The 18,290-nt window shown below is 38.8% G+C and overlaps 1 protein-coding gene across 6 annotated transcripts in view; it reads right to left on the bottom strand.

Annotated features, from left to right (window-relative positions):
- garnl3 (GTPase activating Rap/RanGAP domain like 3) overlaps nucleotides 1-18,290 on the bottom strand; it is a 96,281-nt gene that overhangs the window by 19,379 nt on the left and 58,612 nt on the right. For 4 of the 6 annotated variants that reach the window (XM_042508769.1, XM_042508773.1, XM_042508770.1 and 1 more), the window contains 17 exons: nucleotides 18,088-18,187; nucleotides 15,278-15,396; nucleotides 14,181-14,245; nucleotides 12,415-12,478; nucleotides 12,257-12,283; nucleotides 11,733-11,808; nucleotides 11,107-11,205; nucleotides 10,903-11,006; nucleotides 7,370-7,478; nucleotides 7,177-7,222; nucleotides 6,678-6,784; nucleotides 6,463-6,578; nucleotides 5,933-6,055; nucleotides 1,730-1,804; nucleotides 472-586; nucleotides 311-337; nucleotides 95-199 (listed from right to left, as the gene is read on the bottom strand). In XM_042508769.1, coding sequence (XP_042364703.1) covers nucleotides 95-199; nucleotides 311-337; nucleotides 472-586; nucleotides 1,730-1,804; nucleotides 5,933-6,055; nucleotides 6,463-6,578; nucleotides 6,678-6,784; nucleotides 7,177-7,222; nucleotides 7,370-7,478; nucleotides 10,903-11,006; nucleotides 11,107-11,205; nucleotides 11,733-11,808; nucleotides 12,257-12,283; nucleotides 12,415-12,478; nucleotides 14,181-14,245; nucleotides 15,278-15,396; nucleotides 18,088-18,187 — 1,477 coding nt within the window. The remainder of the gene's footprint in view (nucleotides 1-94; nucleotides 200-310; nucleotides 338-471; nucleotides 587-1,729; nucleotides 1,805-5,932; nucleotides 6,056-6,462; nucleotides 6,579-6,677; nucleotides 6,785-7,176; nucleotides 7,223-7,369; nucleotides 7,479-10,902; nucleotides 11,007-11,106; nucleotides 11,206-11,732; nucleotides 11,809-12,256; nucleotides 12,284-12,414; nucleotides 12,479-14,180; nucleotides 14,246-15,277; nucleotides 15,397-18,087; nucleotides 18,188-18,290) is intronic. The other 2 variants (XM_042508771.1, XM_042508774.1) reach the window with 1 other exon arrangement.

Genomic DNA, 18,290 nt, shown 5'->3' with positions numbered 1-18,290 from the left:
ATGAGGGGATGACACCATGGCTCCAGGAGGAAAGTGGTGTCTGATGTGCCGGGGTGTGTGTGTGTGTGTGTGTGTGTGTGTTGTTGTTGTCTACCTTTGTCAGCCCTGGTGATAAGCAGGTCCTGAGGCTCGAGAACGTGCACCTGCTTCACCACCATGGTTCTGTCAAACACCTGCACCGGGGGCACTGTCTGTGTCTCTGAAAAATGACGCAAAAGTAACAATAAAAACAGGCTTGAAAACTATGTCATATCTGAGGTTGAAATATCTGTTAAAAAAAATGGAAAAAAATGGTTTGCGTGTTACTCACCAGCGTTGGACAAAGCTGGATCAGGGCCTGAAACATAGACAACATCATTACCGTGTTAGCTGTTGGCCTTGGCATTCAGCAGAGTGCAGTATTGAATGGATATGGACGGGTGGCTTTATTTTAGAGGACATGGGAAGATATTGATTAGGGGATGACCTCACCATCTAGCAGCATGACCCCCGCAGCGTCGGTGGCAGCCAGCAGAGACTGACCCCAGGAGTCGGCACACACAATCTCGTAGGGGAATGTGCTGCAGAAGGACTGGGACTCCCATGGCTACAGCACACATGCACATACAAACATACAGACACATGCAAATATACACAGAGATGTGCATATTGGAATAGATGAAATGTTTTTAAAATAACCCTCTTTAACATGATAAGGGTGTGCACAAACTGAAAAACACCTTGAGGTTCATATTTAGCCTTAAAGATGTATTTTAATGAACAACTCATGTTCTGCAAGTGATTAAAATCCAGGTTTCCTGTTCATTTTTTCCAGTTTCTAAAATGTTAAAGTTGAAACAAACAAGATGAGGCAGTTTTCTGTTCTAATATCAAGAAAATAACCTAAAAGAAGATATAAATTCTTGATTCTAGAGCTGATATATCAGACAAATTTGAGCTTATTACAGATATATCACTAGAGATGCCAAAGATATGTTTAGGGTAACTAGAAACAGTGTCCAATAGTCTGCTATTATTCATTAGTTTTATTTTTTTTTTATTTTTAAATTTGGTTTTAATTCACTTTAGTATCTTTAAGTGTCAGAATGGGTTTGCTCATTCCGTTTTTTTTTTTTTTTTATGTTTAGTGTTAGTTTAAATGTAATTGTTTCAGTAGTACTTAAATTATAGTAACTGGTGCATTTGATAGTCATCAAATCATGACGTCATGTAGACATCCTATTTTCATATGCACCAACGCCGCCTCATGCTTGTTGTGTTGGGAAATTTGACCAAATTGACAAAGACTAAACTCATTTAATCTATAATAAAAAAAATCAGTTATTTAAAAAAAAACCCAAAACAAACCCACAGTACACACATACTCAAATACACACAATCATTTCAGATAGTTTTCATTTTTTCTTAAGTCTAGTTTTTATTTTTATTTCAGTTAACTAAAATATTTTTCCCACACATAGTTTAAGTCAACTATAATAACCTTGGTGTCATCATTAAATAACTACAAATTAGAGACTACTAACAAGTCTCTTTAGTTCATATATCAATGGCAATCGTGTTGATAACCTCTTTAATAAGGGATCTTAATCAAGAATGATTGTTTATGTTGTGTGGATATGTTAAAAAAATTACTTTTGTATATTGTCAGGGATATTTAAAATTTCAATAGGCTTTGAAAAAAAGATTCAGTAAGAGATTAAATAACCCTGTTTGAATGAAGTGCTCTCACCTCTTTCCTGCACAGGCCGGTGGTAACAAGGCTAGTTGGGGCGTCTCCTCTCACAATGGTCTTTAGCTTCAGAGCCTGAAAAAACAACAGTATCAGCGGTGTGTCGGAGAGCAGCAGACATCTCCACGACTAATATCTCCAACACTCTGCAACTCACACCAAAACAATCTAAACTGATAAATAACGCTACAGGTAAGAGAAACAATATGTGTTTTTGATTTTGGGGGAACTGTAAAATTGATTACGTGCTTAATATTTAACCAATGTCTTGCAATACATTTAGATCATGGACCATGCATGGGATGAAGAGTGTGAGCTGCATGTTATTTGTGCAGGTAAATGCATCACCAGAAGGACAGCAGAGGTCTAAGCTTGTTAAATTATGCACCTCACCTTCCACCACTAATATTTAACCGACCTGCCATTGTTGTTTCCCTGCATTCATGCATGTTTAGGCACTGAGACCTGTGACAACAATTCAAAGAGCTGGAAAGGACCTGGACAAGCAGACTGGCAACAGTAAAAAAAAAATTTAATAACAACTCACCTAACAGGTGTATTGTCTTCAAATTTCATATAGAATAGCATTTGCACAAATGCTCAAGCAGCAACCATTCAATCAGATTGACAACCTCCAATCCAAGCTGCACAGACAGGCATTTCTATTTACATATCTGCATAAACAGGCGATCTGGAGATAATGAAATCAATACCAACCGACCGAACCGGCTTGGCAGTGCAGCGCAGTTTGCCATCCCTGAGAAAATATCCATTTAAAAAAATACATATTCTGACCTATCAGGGCTCCATGACAACATGAAATCATTGTGCATAATGTGCATCACACAATGAGCAACCATACAGAGATTCAGCTTACTTGAGGACAAACGCCTCGTCTCAACAAAACTGGATAATCAATGACTCGACATGTCTACCTTCCTTTGTTTTCATGCTTTGCAGCACAGTGTGTCGATGCCTCGCTTTGTTTTTATGAGCAAAAAGCGACGGGAGCAAGAGGAACAAGGTAGAAGACACAAATGGTAACACAGAGAAGAACAAAAGGGGGCAAATAAAGATAAAAAGGCAAGGAAACAAGGGAGACAGAATGACTTGCGTAGCATAAACAGGTATCTTGATGAACGATTTTAAAAAAAAAGTAGTGACTCTGCCACCCTTATTTCTTTCAGCAGACGGTTTCACAGTATGCACTGTGGTGGAAAAAAAATGTGTTTATTTTCAAAGAAACCTAAAAACCAGACCTTGAGTTTTAGCACAATGGGTCACACATTTGTCCAAAGAATAGCCATTATCTCACAAACAACCTGAAACAAATCACTTCCATAAAGCCGGAGGTCGTGTGGGTTCAGCACCACGGACAGCTTTCTCCTCGCTTCTCTTCTTTGTGTTTTCAGACTTTGTTCCTGTATAATTACAGTTACGTCAGCAGCCTGAACAGAGGTGCAATGATGATTACATCATCCCGGTAATGACTACAGAACTGCGGCTCAGAGACACGGTATATTATTCCACCCTGACCCTCCTGAATGCAAGTGTCCAATTCACTCAGGCGTCTGTCAGGAATTACAGCTCTTAAGTGACTTCATCATTTAGAGCAGGGAGAGCCACAGATTGTCCACACAAATAAGAGAGGCTGGGTGTTAAAGCAGTCTGAAGCTTCTTTTGCATCAGTTTCTCTGTTTGGCTCATCATTGTGTCAAAAATGAAAAATGCACTGGCGCTGGTAGATTAGTCTCTGTAAGGACCACTAAGAAGACCAAGTTAGGAAGATACTTAACTTGACTATCTCGGACTGATAAAGACTTGTATCAACTTTGCAACATTTTTGCACAAGAAAAGGACTGGGGATTTTATCTCCCTTGTGCTGAACCAATCCTGAATTTAATGGTGACAAAATTGGATGGATGAATGGATGGATATAAAGGCACTGCACTGGAGCAGTTAAAAAAAACAAAACAACACAGTGATACATATATCACACTAGAAGAGAAAAACATATGTCAATGGAAAAAAATAAACCTTAGGATACTCTGTAAGAATAAGATATATATAAACAATAATACACAATATGAAAAATATACTATATCTTTTTTAAAATAAAAATGCAATGCAAATAATGCAAATAAAAATACTAAAAAGCTATTAAAATATACTATATACATAAAAAACTATATTCATAAAAAAGTGGTGCATGAAAGTGAGATGATTTTGTCTTTTAAAGCTGTAGTTGGAAACCTTTATAAAAACATTTTTTTGTAATATTTGCTAAAACTGTCACTGCATCCACACAGTAGTACATGAGACAAGATAATCCGTGAAATGAAACATATTTTTTCTATGATGGCATTTGCAAGAATTCACCACACATGAATGAAAACTACCAATCAGAGTCATGAAATCCCTAATGCAGCTGTCACCAAAGTCAGTTACTAGAGTTGGATTGATTTAGTTTTGCAGGTCTATTTCCGATGAACGAACTTAAATCGGTTTGATGCAAGTTGGCTGAACCTGCATTAGTAATTTGCAATATGACAACATTATTAATATAATATCTTACTTGTAAATGGACTAACAAAGCCACTAGTCTGTTACATGCTGACATCATGAAGGAGAATAGAGGTGGTAAGGGAAAGTGTGGCACATGCTGTGTTTGTTTACTAGAAAGTTGATGTGTTTTTTGGGGAGACGAGATGATACACGGCAGAATAAGACTCAAGAAAACTAAAACTTCACCTGTATGGCAACATTTTGGATTTGATTTGGTCCAAAAAAGAGGCGTTCTAACTGGCTGCAGGCGACCCAGTGTGCTGTTTTGAACTGAACTTTTATCAGATGTCCTGTTTCTATTTATTTCTTTTACTTCCTGTGAAAGCACTGCAGCAGGCAAGGAATGGCTGATTCATGAAATGAGGAATTGTCAATACAAAACTAATCTATTTTACTAATAGAGCCAACATATGGTGGCAGCAGGATGTCGGGAGATTGCCAGGGGATTGAACATTTCTTGAAACCACCGCTACTGACAAGATAGGCTACATGCTGTTGTCTGTCATTTCTAGTAAATATCACAATATAAAACTAGAGTTTTCTGTTTAAAAAAAGTACAAATGCAGGAAAAATAGCAAGTACTCGCACATCTTTGATGTGGTTACATCTCTAGTCTGATCTTCAGTGCACAGCTGATATTTATGTGGTTTGCTTACATGACATAACAGCGATGCATATTTAATGGATTCAATATGGACAGAGAGCTCCGATGTTATGTGATGCAATATGATAGTCAGACACCCGCTTGCTGCTGGGACAGACAGTGTCATTATCATCCACTTGGGAGCTGCTGCTATGTCACCTGTAACTAGATCTAGAGGTAAAATGAGGTATAGCGGTCTGGCTGGATGTTTTGCTGAATATTAATCTGGTTTGAAAATGGCCCAACTTTTTCAATCACTGCTTGTGAACTGTGGTCAAAATGTCAAGGCAGCTCTGATCATAAATGAATCAGGATTCTGTGACTGCATTGTCATTTCTCACCTCAAATGTTTTCAGAAACATATTTTGGTGTTTCACTGTAAAATGAAAAAGTTTGTGGACCGGCCACCACGTTAAAAATAGTTGAGAGATGACCAAGCATTCCCCACCGGCCAGAAAAATCAAGTTTGACAGTGTGACTACAGGTTACGAGCAGTGATCAATATGACTGACAGCTACATGAGAGACTCCTCTGCTCTGATTGGTTGTTTTCCAACAGCCACGGTCGATTCTGGCAACTGGAAGAAAGAAGAGGAGCAACAGGATTTTTTCACAGAGTATTTATCTCATGAGCTACTGTGTGGATATATGACAGTTTCAGCAAATGGCAAAAAGTTATTATCATAAAAACTGTAGCTTTAAAAAAGTTTCAATGCAATTATGAGTTGTGAAATGTCTGTATAACATTCCTGACCAGTTATGCTTAATGTCAGGAGCTGATATTATGCTCCATGATATCGATAATAAACACTTGTGTTTACATGTGTATGTGTATTCAGTCTTTTTTCTTTAGGTGTGTTTTTGTGTGTTTGTCTGGGTGTGTATGCTGGTTCCCGTGTGTGTACAAGTGGGTGTTTCTGCCTTTTCACTGCAGAGCTCTGGTTGGTCCGTAATACTGTGTTTATGTGTGTGTTTGCGTGTTAATTACTTCCTTACCTGCCCTATTCTGACAAATTCGGCCTGCCGTGCCTCCTCCTTCTTGCGTGCCGACTTTGGAGACTCGGGCAGCACATCGCTGAAGGACCGCCGGTTTAACATGTTCTGGGGAGAAAAAGGAACCTAAACATGGACCACCAAACACACACACACACACACACAAAGGAAAAGAGAAAGCAGAAAGGGGTCTTAGAGAGTGACCCTGGCAGGGGGTGAGAACAGCAGCAGTGAAACAAAATGAGAACTAACTTGTGTTAGGAGCAACAGTGGAAGGAGGGGAGAGAAAAAAAACAAGAGAAATAAGAACAAAAGTGATGTGAGGAGAGAGAGCCCTGCTGAGAAAGTCAGCATTGCAGTAGTATCCAGTCGGTGTGGTGCAGTATGCAGAGGCAGACCGAGGGCTGCAGTGGAGTACAGCAGAACACAACGCAGTGGTGGCTACAGTCGCTCCTAGTGACTGAAGTGACAAGGAGGGGACAGAAAAGTACGCACATCCAAGAAAAAACACTGATCTGGCGGCGCAGCCGTACCTTGTGCAGGTCAGGCATGAGGTCTTGGTAGAGCGAGCGGATCAACATGTCAAGGGTCCGCTGACGCTTCTGGGCAAACGTTGGCGTCTCCAGTGTGGCTTTCTCTCCATTGATTACTGCAGGTGACGAAGCAAGATCAGATTATAGAAAAATGAAATAGGTATGATATATTTATTGGCCATATTTAAATGAATATTTTAGCTTTATTTTCTTACATTTGACTAATAAAAAGTCCCTGAATTCTTGGTGATCAGTAAACACAGGCGGAGATGGGAGAGGGGGTCCAAACAGTGGAACACTCTCCTCTGAGAATATCTTCAACCTGTCATGAAGAGCAGATATAAAACATCTTTCTTACACTTACAATGGGTGTATGAATGGAAGCACATCACACACAACTTTTCCATGACTTTTTAAGGACCCATAATCAAAATTTACATTTTCAATGTTATTTATTTGCAGTCTACAAAATGAAATTGAAATTTGAATTGAAGTGAATTTTTTTTTCATAATTAGTGTATGAATTTTTGATTAATGCCCAAAACATGTTTTGTGAGGTCAAAGTGACCTTGACCTTTGTGACCTTTCCATGACTGTGGGAACCCTGTCAAGATGACCTAGTAGTTTTTTTTTTTAGGTAGATGAATTGAAAAGCAGTCGTTACACAGCCTGGATTAGGATACCATAAACCATGACATTAATCACAGCACTTACCTGTAACTGTCATTCTGGCAATTATACCTAACTAATGCAAAAATATCTGGACGTGAAGTAAAGGAAACATTGATTACAAAGGAGACACAATAGCAGTTTGCCTATCTTCAGTGCCAACGTGATATATGCGCCACAGCAGAAGCTCTGATTAGCGCCTAATTTCTCTGACAATCACTGTCCGAGTGAAGGATACGGGTGAAGTGCGATCGGATCATAGACGGTTTGAAGGACGACGATGCGTCATCTCCTTCCTGGAATACTATAGTAACAATGTCATTTCCAATGTGTCTCTTTCTCTCCACCTGCCAGACACAACAGACAAAAGAGACACACTGTGAGGAGAAAAAAAAAGAAACTTAACCTCAGTACTGGCTTCCTGCTGCCTGGATTCATTGATTTTATTGTCACTTAGGGGCAAAGCAGCAAGCACTGATATTCACCTTATAAAGTTATTACCAATTAGGAACACATTCACTATTAACACATCTAGAGAGAAACATTAGCATTCATTGGTTGGTTCCTGCCTAATGTTAGTACAATATTCCCTCTCAACCCAACAACTGAGGTATGTTCTGGACAATAACTTGATCCCTGTTTTATCCTATTTGTTTTCATTTTAGTAAGTTAGCAGCAATAAAAGTATGCTTAATTACCTGCTAGCAGCTCCCGTCTGCAGTGTACCCATATACAGTATTTACAGACAACTATAACTGTATACCTTGAAACTGAATGAAACTTAAAAACCTGATGATTCTTGGATAAGTTCTGGAGATCAGGCAAAAGCTTTTTTGATTGATTTCTAAGCTGATTTATTTGACATTTATTTGCAGTGGACATGGGGGATAGGTATATCCTTAGTAAGTAGAAGTCACACTGAATCCATAGATATGTGTGTTACGTCTGTGTGTTACAAATCACCTGAGTTGTGACTCTGAGGAGTACAATGTCTGACGCAAATTGCGGCAATTGGACAGAAACTGTTTTAAAGTACCATTATTATCTCCACTAGCTCTTTGGCACAGGCACTGCTGCTGCTGTTGACAGTGTTGTTGGATCAGCCAAATCAGTGGGACAAACTGCAACAACAAACTTTCCTTTCACATCAAATTTAATTGTTGCTGGAAAGGTGGCAAGTGGATTTAACTGAGCTTTTTTTCACTAAAAAAGCTGCCTATAGTGTTCAGAAACAATGCTTTTAAGACTGGTGTAAATCAGCATAATCAAAACCAAAACAATGAGCTTAAAGGCGCTAAAAGATACAATAGAGTTTAGGGGATTTATAGTTTTAGGTGATTATTCTCTGTGGATTCATTATTATGAGCGACACCTGCCACACTACATCTCATTTCATCCACCGTGAACATACATTTTTTTAACCACAGTAGCTTTAAAGTTAACGAGTCTGAATCACTCTGCTGATGTAAGGCTGCAGGGACGGGGACAGAGTGTGAGTGTGGAATAGGGTGTCATTTTAACGGCAAATATTTCCCAAGCTCTCAACACCATAAACACCTTCAAAAGTGGTGATAACTTCAGCTCTTTGATCTCAGAAACTCAGAGGCAGCAACATCGAGCACATCTACAGCACTATCTCTTGTCTCACCTGCTAGTTTTCTTTTTCTAGTTTGCGTTCTCTTAAACACCCCTCCCCCCTTTTTGGCCAGTGATGGCAATATAACTGGCAGGTCCATGCAACACTTTGTTTCAGAAAAACACATAACTACAGTGTCTTAACTTGAAGGACCATCAAGTCAAATTCTGCCCTTGTCCACCGCAAAACCTGCATTCCCATGAACTTTGCTGCTGAAGATCATGGTCCTCAGAAGATGAGACTATCATCAAAAATGCACATGCATATCCATAAAAGTTTTATAGGTGCTAAACAAGAAAGATCTGCACAAATAGATGTCAAAATACGAACACACTGCTGACGAATAGCAGTATGCAGGGTTTTTTTTGGTCAAATTCTTAAGCACGCTTTTTTTCATGGAATTAAATGACCACATACATGCTCCTCAGAGGATGACCCATTGTTATTTGGGACACTTTGAGCCTTCATGTGAGGCAACAATCAGGCTGAAAGGTCAACTTTGCACACAATCTTTTTTCCTTATTGAAGACACACTGCTGTGAGATTAGCTCTGCACAATCATGCTCCAAAGAAGATAAATCCTTTTGATTTTAATCAGTACACAGCATTATTTTTAGAGCTTTGTTTAAAGCCTTACCACCAGTAAGGCTGTACACTCTGTGAAAAAGTTGTCATGATGCTTTGCTTTACATTTAACACTTTTGGGGTGACACTGACACCATAACTTCACCAATTAATCTGAGCTGATTTGGTATCTTAGAGACTCAGGTGTGAAACATAATCACATTCTTTTATACGACTAATGTTTTCGCCGCTCAAGTCGATGGAAGACCAGCACTCACTCTAACATGCAGTTTGAGCACAGACTGTTCCTTTTTATTGACCACCAGAATGTCTTTTTTTCTATCTTAAGAAGAAATCCAATTCCGTGTCAGATTTGCTAAGCAGACACGCTTTTAAATCATACTCACTAATATTGGCATTACAGAATGGAGCTCTACAGTAAAGCAATAAGATCTTTTCTTCTCCTTTTCTTTCTATAGTGAGCACATCTTGCCAAGTTGGCTGCCGTTGTACAGGCTTCCGATTAGTGGGGTATTTTTTCAGCTGAATGACAGAGACATGAAGACCTGTGACAGATGTGCAATTAAGTCTCTGCAGTTTCTCTAACGCTAGTGTAAAAGGGTTCCAAACTATGGGCAGAAGTTGGTGGTAAACGATGAAGGTAAAAGAGGAGTGATATATGCAAAAAGTAAGGAAAGAAAATAAAAAAATACATTTTGTTAAAAGTGGGGAGAGATAGAGAGAGAGACAGAGAGAAAGAGAGAGAGAGAGAGAGAGAGAGAGAAATTGTTGAAATTGTTGCAAATCTGAGCCAATATGGGGCTACTGTATGTTTATTTCTCTGTCTTTTTGGATGACTCAACATTAACAGGACTAGGAGTCTGCAGCTACGCTAGCTGCTCTTTTTTGAGGCTGTTCTCAGGCACAACGGTGCTTTCAACCAAATGCAAAAGTCAGCATGCTATCATGCTCACAATGTCAATGCCAACATGAAAGCTTTAGTGGGGGTAATGTTTCCCATGTTTCCCGTCTTAATTTAGCTGCAAGAAGGATAGAATTTTGTGATTAGCACAAGACACAAAGTAAAGCTAGAGGTGGAAGAAATGTCATTAGTTTTGCAGGTTTTTAGTCAAAAACCAAAGTACTCAAAAAAAAAAAATTGACCAAAGTTATAAAAATTAAATCAAATTAAATACAATTCAATTTCATTTAAAAAAACTGTATCCGTTAGAAACTTCATTTATGAAAAACATCAGTGTGTGTATAACTCACACACCCAAAAACAAGCACAACATACCTCAGGAGAGCATGAAAGTCTGAACCATGGCAGTTCATCTAATTAATACTTGTTAAAAAACATTAACTCAAAACCACATATGTCAACCTCATGATGGTGCTGGAGGAAAATTCAGGGGGATCATCAATATCTAAATGGTTCATCCTCTGGGGATCCCGGATGTCGGAAATAAATTTCATGTCAATCCATCTAGTACTTGAAATCTTCCACTCTGAGCCATAGAGGTGAGCTGACATTGCCAGAACTTAAAAAAATTGAACATTTAGACACCCACCTGCTGTTTGTTTTCTTTCGAGTAGGGTAACATGGTGGACACATGGAACATGAGCTCATGGCCCTGATACACTGTGTAGATGGACTTTATTCCTGTAGTGTCATCTGGAAGGGACAAAAACAGAATAAGACAAATATATTCAACAGAATATTCAAAAGCTTTTACTTTAAAATGATGATAGTATAATGATGTGAGCTCTCTTACTCTTGGTGTCTAGCCCTCCGCGATAACCTGCCCATCCCTGCAGCGTAATGGAATCACCCAGCAGATTGAGAAACTTTTCAAAGCTCTCACTCCCCGTCTCTGAAACAAGCAAAATACTTTTGACTCAGCAGATATTCTCTATTGCTACTGTTTCGAAATAGGGATCGTTTCACCTTTTGAGAGAAATACCTTTATTAGCATTCTTTCTGTAAGTTATTTGACCACTTTCATGATTTTACTCTAAATGTGAAGCGAACCACAGCAGCTAAAGTCATATTAGCTTAGCTTAGATTAGCATGACTGGAAACAAGGGAAAACAGCCAGACTGGCTCTTTCAGAAAGCAATAAAATCCACAAGGCAAAACCTGTAAAGCTCACTAGTTAACATGTAAATATCTTGTTTGTTCACTCTGTCCAAAAATATCTAAAAACAACTTTGTTACTATCAGAACCAGACTTGTTGTTGGCCCCTGCTTCCAGTCTTTATGCTAAGCTAAAGTCTGCTGCCTCCAGCTTCATTATGAAAATGGTGTTGACTTTTTCATCTAAATATTGCAAATAAAGCCCAAAATGACGACCTATGCCAATAATAGGTTTGGGCACTGTAAAATGTTTGATAGACTTACCATTACTAAACATCTCGTCATCTGTGAGCTGTCCATCTTTGGCAAACAGGACGCCAAATTTAAAGTTGACAGAACCCTATAAAAATATAGCTGGGTTAAAATTGTGAAATAATTTACAATTCAGGCATTTCGTATTATTTTCCAATGGCATACAGTGCTGCCATTGGAAGAAATATGATGCCAAAGACACACAAAAAGGTATTTACATGAAAATGAAAACAAGGACACACTGAGAGAGAAAAACTCATGAAGTTTAACATGAAAGCAGCATTTAAAGTATGCGTTTACTATGCAGTTACATAAGAAGAATATAAAAATCAATAAAGCATACTATTAGAGTACAACTGTATTTAGAGATATATTTAATACGTATTTCCTGCAAGACAATATTATAAAAGAAAAAAAAGAAAGAAAAAGAAAAAGAAACAAAAGGTCACAAAAGAAGTTTCTGTCCTTAAAAAAACCCCCAAAAAACAATCAATGAATACAATAAACTGTACAGTCAGAGCAGTATTATTCCATACCTCCTGTTCCTCCAACACCAGCAGATCCTGAACAAAGAGGACATAACAATAATCATTCAAGGTGAGCAGCAAACCAACCTGAAGATACTGTACACTTATGATTGGGCCTGGTATGTAAGCTACATTTCATGGAAGCTGGCAGATGCTCTGAATCTCACCTTCTGAATCTCCGGGTTTAGGATCTCCCTCGGGCCTTTCTCAAACCTGTCCATGTTCATTGCACTGGGAGTAAAGGGAGGAGGAAGTGCAGGAAATAGTGATGAAAAAACAGAAAAGGGTGTTTAGGATCGATGGAGGACAAACAGCCCAAAGGGTTACACAGAAAATTGAGCGGGACCTGATACAGGGGATTTCTCATCCTGCTTGTACCATTTGTCCTCATTCAGAGTTTGAGCGGTGACGCTGCTCAGCCTGAGGAATGTATAATCTCCAATCTCCTGTTTTATGCATCACCTTATATCCTGTTACCTGTCGCTCAGGAAATCTGCTGCCTGGAACATAGTGTTAAAGATTTGTGTTCCCAGATTGGGTTGTTTTCTGAGCGACAAGTCCACTTTAGGATAAATGTGAGGATTTACTCATTTTGCAATATAGTATAGTAAACTGAATATTATTTTGGATTGCTGATTAGACAAAAAGAGCAACAAAAATATGCTGCCTTGGGCTCTGGAAAATTATAATAGCCATTTTCATTATCAATATTTTATGGACAAAAGATCATGGAAATATTCGTTAATTGCAGCCCAACACTGCGGACCAACAAAACTACATAACATTATAGTTCTTCAGAACTTGGCTGAATTTTTTTTGTGATTTAAATGATAAATGTGTCATGGCAACGCTGTAATAAAGGCCTCGTAAAAGCTGCTTTGGTTCATTGTGTTCCACTGTTGTTTAGATGCACATTTTGAGACCATGCTAATATCTGTATCTTATTCTAACAACATATAATCATACTCCAATGGAGACTTAAAGGGACACTTCACCCAAGAATCAAAAATACATATCTTTTTCTCATAGGTGTGGTCAGTGGTGGACAGTAACAAGGTACATTTACTTTAGAGTACTTAAGTACAGATTGATTTTTTAATACCTGTATTTTTCTTCAGTATTTTTTAAAAAATGTATTATTATGACATTTGCGAGGTAACTTTTGACTCCACTACATTTCTATGAAGGCTCTCGTTACTCGTTACATTTGCTTTGAAGTCAGTGGATTTGCTATTCTGACTAGGCAGCTCATCGGTAGTGACAGATAGAGAGGATTGGTCATTAGCAAGTGGATGTTTTTGGTTATGCAGTGTTAGCAATGGCTATAGTAGCATATGGAGATGAGAATTCACTAACACGCTTCCTGCTGCGCTGTGATTTGATTGGCTGATGTAGTGTGGTTGAAAGAAAATTGCTCCTCCATTAACGTGCTCACAACAAAGTATAGATTATCTTGAGTAACCAAATCTTTTTTTGGCGCTTTGAGCTCCACAAGTCGAGTGCTGTCTCGTTAAATTATTTTGGAGAGAAGGCAGAGATTTCCACGGCTGAAATCTCCAACACTCCCACCAAAACAATCTAGATTGACAAACAGCACAACAGGTATGAGGATAATTCTGTATTTTTAATTCTTGAGCGAATTGGTCCTTCAAAAAAGTATAATTTTCTTAATATCTGCATTTAGATGTGAAGATATTTTGTTAAAATGACAAGCAGCTTCATGGCAAATATGCTTTCACCTGCACAACAATAAACAGAGTATGTTTTATGGTAATTGGGTGAATTTGAGGCTCTGATTTGCTGTCTGTCACATTTGTATGCAGGTTTCTGTCTCAGTAGCAGCACGAGATAACCCACCGTAATAATTCTCATACATGTATTGTAAAAAGTGAATGAACTGAGTCGCCTCCGAGCTCCTGGCTGCACTTCTCACCTTAGGATGGACTTGACTGATAGTGTTTTGGTCGGGCTGTAGGGGAGGCTGATCTTCAGAGTGCCCTGAGCGAACAAGAAGGACACAGATCACGGATTACTTTCCTCACTTGCTGAAACCTGTCGCACTGCCGCTCATGTATTAAAGAATATCCTGCAAACAGTATTACCTAAAAGAAATTCACAGCACACAACATCTTTTTTTAATCAGTCGCAGCATAATTATAGGGGACCAAATTAAAGCGGGGCAATTCAGGCCAGACAAAGTTGTTCTGTTCAACAACAACAACAACATCCTGTACCAGTTAGAGTCTGACAGAAACAAGACAAATCGATGTGATCAGGCAGCGGAGGTGCACCGCCCTAATCAGGTTCCAGATGAGGCTAGAGGCCAAAATTAAATCCAAGCTATCCTGGTCATGAAGCTGAGTCACCACGCTACAAACACACAACAATGAATATGCATCTCTCTCACACACACAAACACACACACAACTACACAAACGGAGACTGAGAATTTTGCGATGGAAACCAAACAGTTTTTTTTAAGCAGGCTATAAACATTTTTCAGAGCCAGCCAAGTGGTCATTAGAGGAGCTGTAGTTTTTGGCACTTCATCTTTCTATAGGCATCACACACCTAAATTTAATGCTTTTTAAGACTTATTCAAGATCATTTTAACCAAATTAAAGAGAGAATTTTGGACAAATCATCTTTTTCTTATTCAAGCATTGCATGTAGGCGTACAGGTGAGCAATACATGTGTAGTTCCAAGCAGATGTAGGTTTTATGTTGGAATATGGTTACTGAAATGAGTAAGATTGATCTACATTTTGCCAACAGGTAAGTGCAAGTTTGAAGTAAAAAGACAGTGTTAAGTTCAGTGGGATGTTTAAAGATTTTCACAATTAGAAATGGGGACTTTCATGCAGAAGAGTTCAACTTATTTTGAGAGAAAGAAATTAAAAGATGGAGACTTCTAAAGAACCTGCAGACATTTTATACTTGATTTCATAAACCCCAAACTATTTTTACATATGTCAAGGATCTGAGCGCTTGTCCCAGCACTGCTGTGAGGTGCGCAGATGGCGAACTCACCGTCTTTCTCCAGAGGATGGCTCTGTACTGAGGAACCCGCTGGTTGTTCTGGTCTGAGAGGACGACTGACAGGTAGAAGGGATTCTTCTCTGCGTCTGTGCCCACATAGTTCTGGTGGACTGAGGGAGACAGACATAATACACAGATACAATTATAAATCAAACACACAAAGACCAAACAGGGAGCTGAAGTTTTACTCATTTAGGTGGAATGTTTTTCATCTTATCCTCTGCCACCGAAACAATTGCATTTTCGATTTTCTCCTCCTTTTTGTCCTCCTTTCTACCTACTCTTTCATTATTTCAGTTATTCCCCCACCCCATTGCTAGTTTTCCCTTTGTGTGACATGGACACAGACAAAGATCTCTACAGCATTCATGCCCCTGCTTCTTCGGTTGACAGAGTAACATCTTCAGGAACAATGCTGCACAGACCTCCAAACCCAATTAGACGCAGGATCTCTGCCTGCACCGCTGTTTCCCTGCCCTCCTCTGGTACTTTATTTTCCTCCAGTGTTTGCTTTATTCCAATTTCTTTCTGAGTTCATGCTTTTCAGCACCCTTATTCTTCATAACCCTGTTTTTATGCTTCAGGTGAGCAAGGTTTGGTTGCAATTATACACTTATTAGCTTAGAGAGCTGGAGCTGTTCTCTGTGTGAGAAGAAAGCACGTTGTAATCAATCAGGATTTGTCTTCATATCCAATGCAAGAAAACCAAACGAGGTCAAACTGTTTTACTATTTTTCACCCAATCATCAAGAAATCGCGGATTCACGTCTCTGCATTGGATGCTTCATTAGATGGGAAGCGCTCATGTTAGAATAATTGGCCTACAGTTCATAATGTGCCGTGTTGTACTATGCAGTCGGCTCTGCTCAGGCTGTGAGACACAGATGGCTCAGCTGCGGTCCAAACAGGTCGAGCCAACTTTCTGGAGACGTTTTAAACTGCCCATGCCGTACCATGATTAGACCCTGGCTGCAGGAGAAAAAAGGCACTTCTCGCCGTCCAACTTTCCTCCACAATTATCTCCATCAATCTTGGGCTCCGTCCTTTATCTCAACTTTTTTAAAGCTGGAGGCATTCCTGCTGGTTCGGGTAAAAAAACGCAGACAATGATCTGTTGTTGTGTGGTTTTCTGTGATGCCCACACTGCGGGCTGGAGGATGTTAATGAGGACCGCGAGATGATGAGGATCAGAGAGGTGAAGGGGCAGTTGACCACTTCAAATGTATTTTTGAACAATCACAGAAGAGAATGGCTTCTGCTATACCAAATCTGACAAGTTGATTTTACTTTTTTAAAAATCAAGGAAACTGATTGCCTTTAGAAATGTAAGTAAATATAACCATTAAACTTCCCTTGTGTTAATTTTGTATTTGATTGTTAAATTTACTGAAAATAAAGTTCTATTTACCGAAAAACATCAAATATGAGCCTCTCCAAATTAAACGCCCAGTCCCTTTAGCTTTAGTAAATGGAGCAGACTATTGTTATCTTAATTATATATTTAATTATATTATAATTATATATTCAAAATTGTTTTACAGAAAAAATATTTCATTTTTTCAGGTCATTTCTTGCTTTGTATTATTTTTGTTTTACTTTATATTTTTTTCTTGGGTTTTTTGTAGAAGGTTAAATTTTCAGGTTTTTAGGTTTTCAGGTTAAATTTTCACAAATTCCTTGCTAACCTTTGGGTCATTTTTTCTTTTTTTTTTTTTGCTTATTACCTTCTTCCCATGTTTTTGAATAAAAAAAAAAATCAATTTGCCCAGGTCTCAAATGGTTAAATAGGTAATTTGTAATGTTCTTCTGTTTTAGCTGCATTCATCTTTGCTGAGCAAGTTTTGTATGGAAGGAATTAAAAGCCCATCCCTAAAAGATGCAAGCACAAAATAAAAGCCTTTTGAGTTCAATGATTTAAGCAAATAATAACCTTGGCTATTAATCGAAGTTTTACCGTACTTCAATTCGTTAAGTTGTTGCAATGTAAAAACAACTGGTTTATTTGACTCAGTCTTTCTAAGTTTTAGCAACTTCCATGAATAAAGTTTACTGTGCTATGTATCTGAATTCTGCTGGTTGCAAACTAGTCAGTCGTGTAATCTTAAGAATGTTAACAAAGCAGAACTTGCAGGTCTTCTCAAAATTGGCAAAATCCTCTTTTCCGTGATCAAGTTAAGTTGGACTAACTTTGTTTACAGAAGTTGCAAACACTTAAAAGAACAAGGTCATTTCACTTGTCATTTTTACATTGCAACAACTTTACAAAATTAAGTAAATACACCTGGTAAACCTAACACTTAGATATAAAGTGAAAATATATTAAGATTTATAGTTATGTTTACTTTCCTTTTTCAGGGCAATCAGTTTCCAAGATTATTTTAAGGAAGCTCAACTGGTCAGATTCTGCAGTGCAGCCTGCAGCAGAGCACTGGGCTCGTTTCAGAACAGTCCGATCTTAATTGTGTTATCTGTTGGAGGCGAGCTCTGTCTGCTGGTGGTGAGGCTGCCTGTCCTCTATGGGCTTCCTCGTTGGGCGGTGTGTGGGATTAGTGTGTGGTTGAGACTCTCGGTGGGGATATGGCTGGATGCTAACAAGTTTTGGCCTTGAATGAAGAGCAGCGCAGCATGAGGACAAGGCTGACTTCATAAGATAAGAGGCGTCCCGTGGACCAGCAAAGAAATTCAGAGGATGTTTTTATTTCTGCAGCTCGCCCTCACCCCCTGTATGTCTCTCTCTCTATCTCACGCTTACACCGTGTGTGAGTTTTTTTTTAAACGTAGCACCACAGAGCAGCACTGACCTTTTCCCAGGAAGTATTTAAAGAACCATCTGGTGTGGTACTCTGGATTCTCCAGATGGACATCAGTTCTCCTCCAGGTTCCCGGCGTGTAGTCCAAAGCCTGTTTTTAACACACACACACACACACACACACACACACACACGACACATTGTCATCGTGATGGTCACAGCTTGAGTCACAGCAGTCTCCTTTGTGGAAAACT

The sequence above is a fragment of the Plectropomus leopardus genome, chromosome 20 (genome assembly GCF_008729295.1).
Source record: "Plectropomus leopardus isolate mb chromosome 20, YSFRI_Pleo_2.0, whole genome shotgun sequence".
Taxonomy (NCBI): Eukaryota; Metazoa; Chordata; class Actinopteri; order Perciformes; family Serranidae; genus Plectropomus; species Plectropomus leopardus.
The sequence above is the reverse complement of the archived record's forward strand: the minus strand, read 5'-3'. Positions and strand labels throughout refer to the sequence as shown.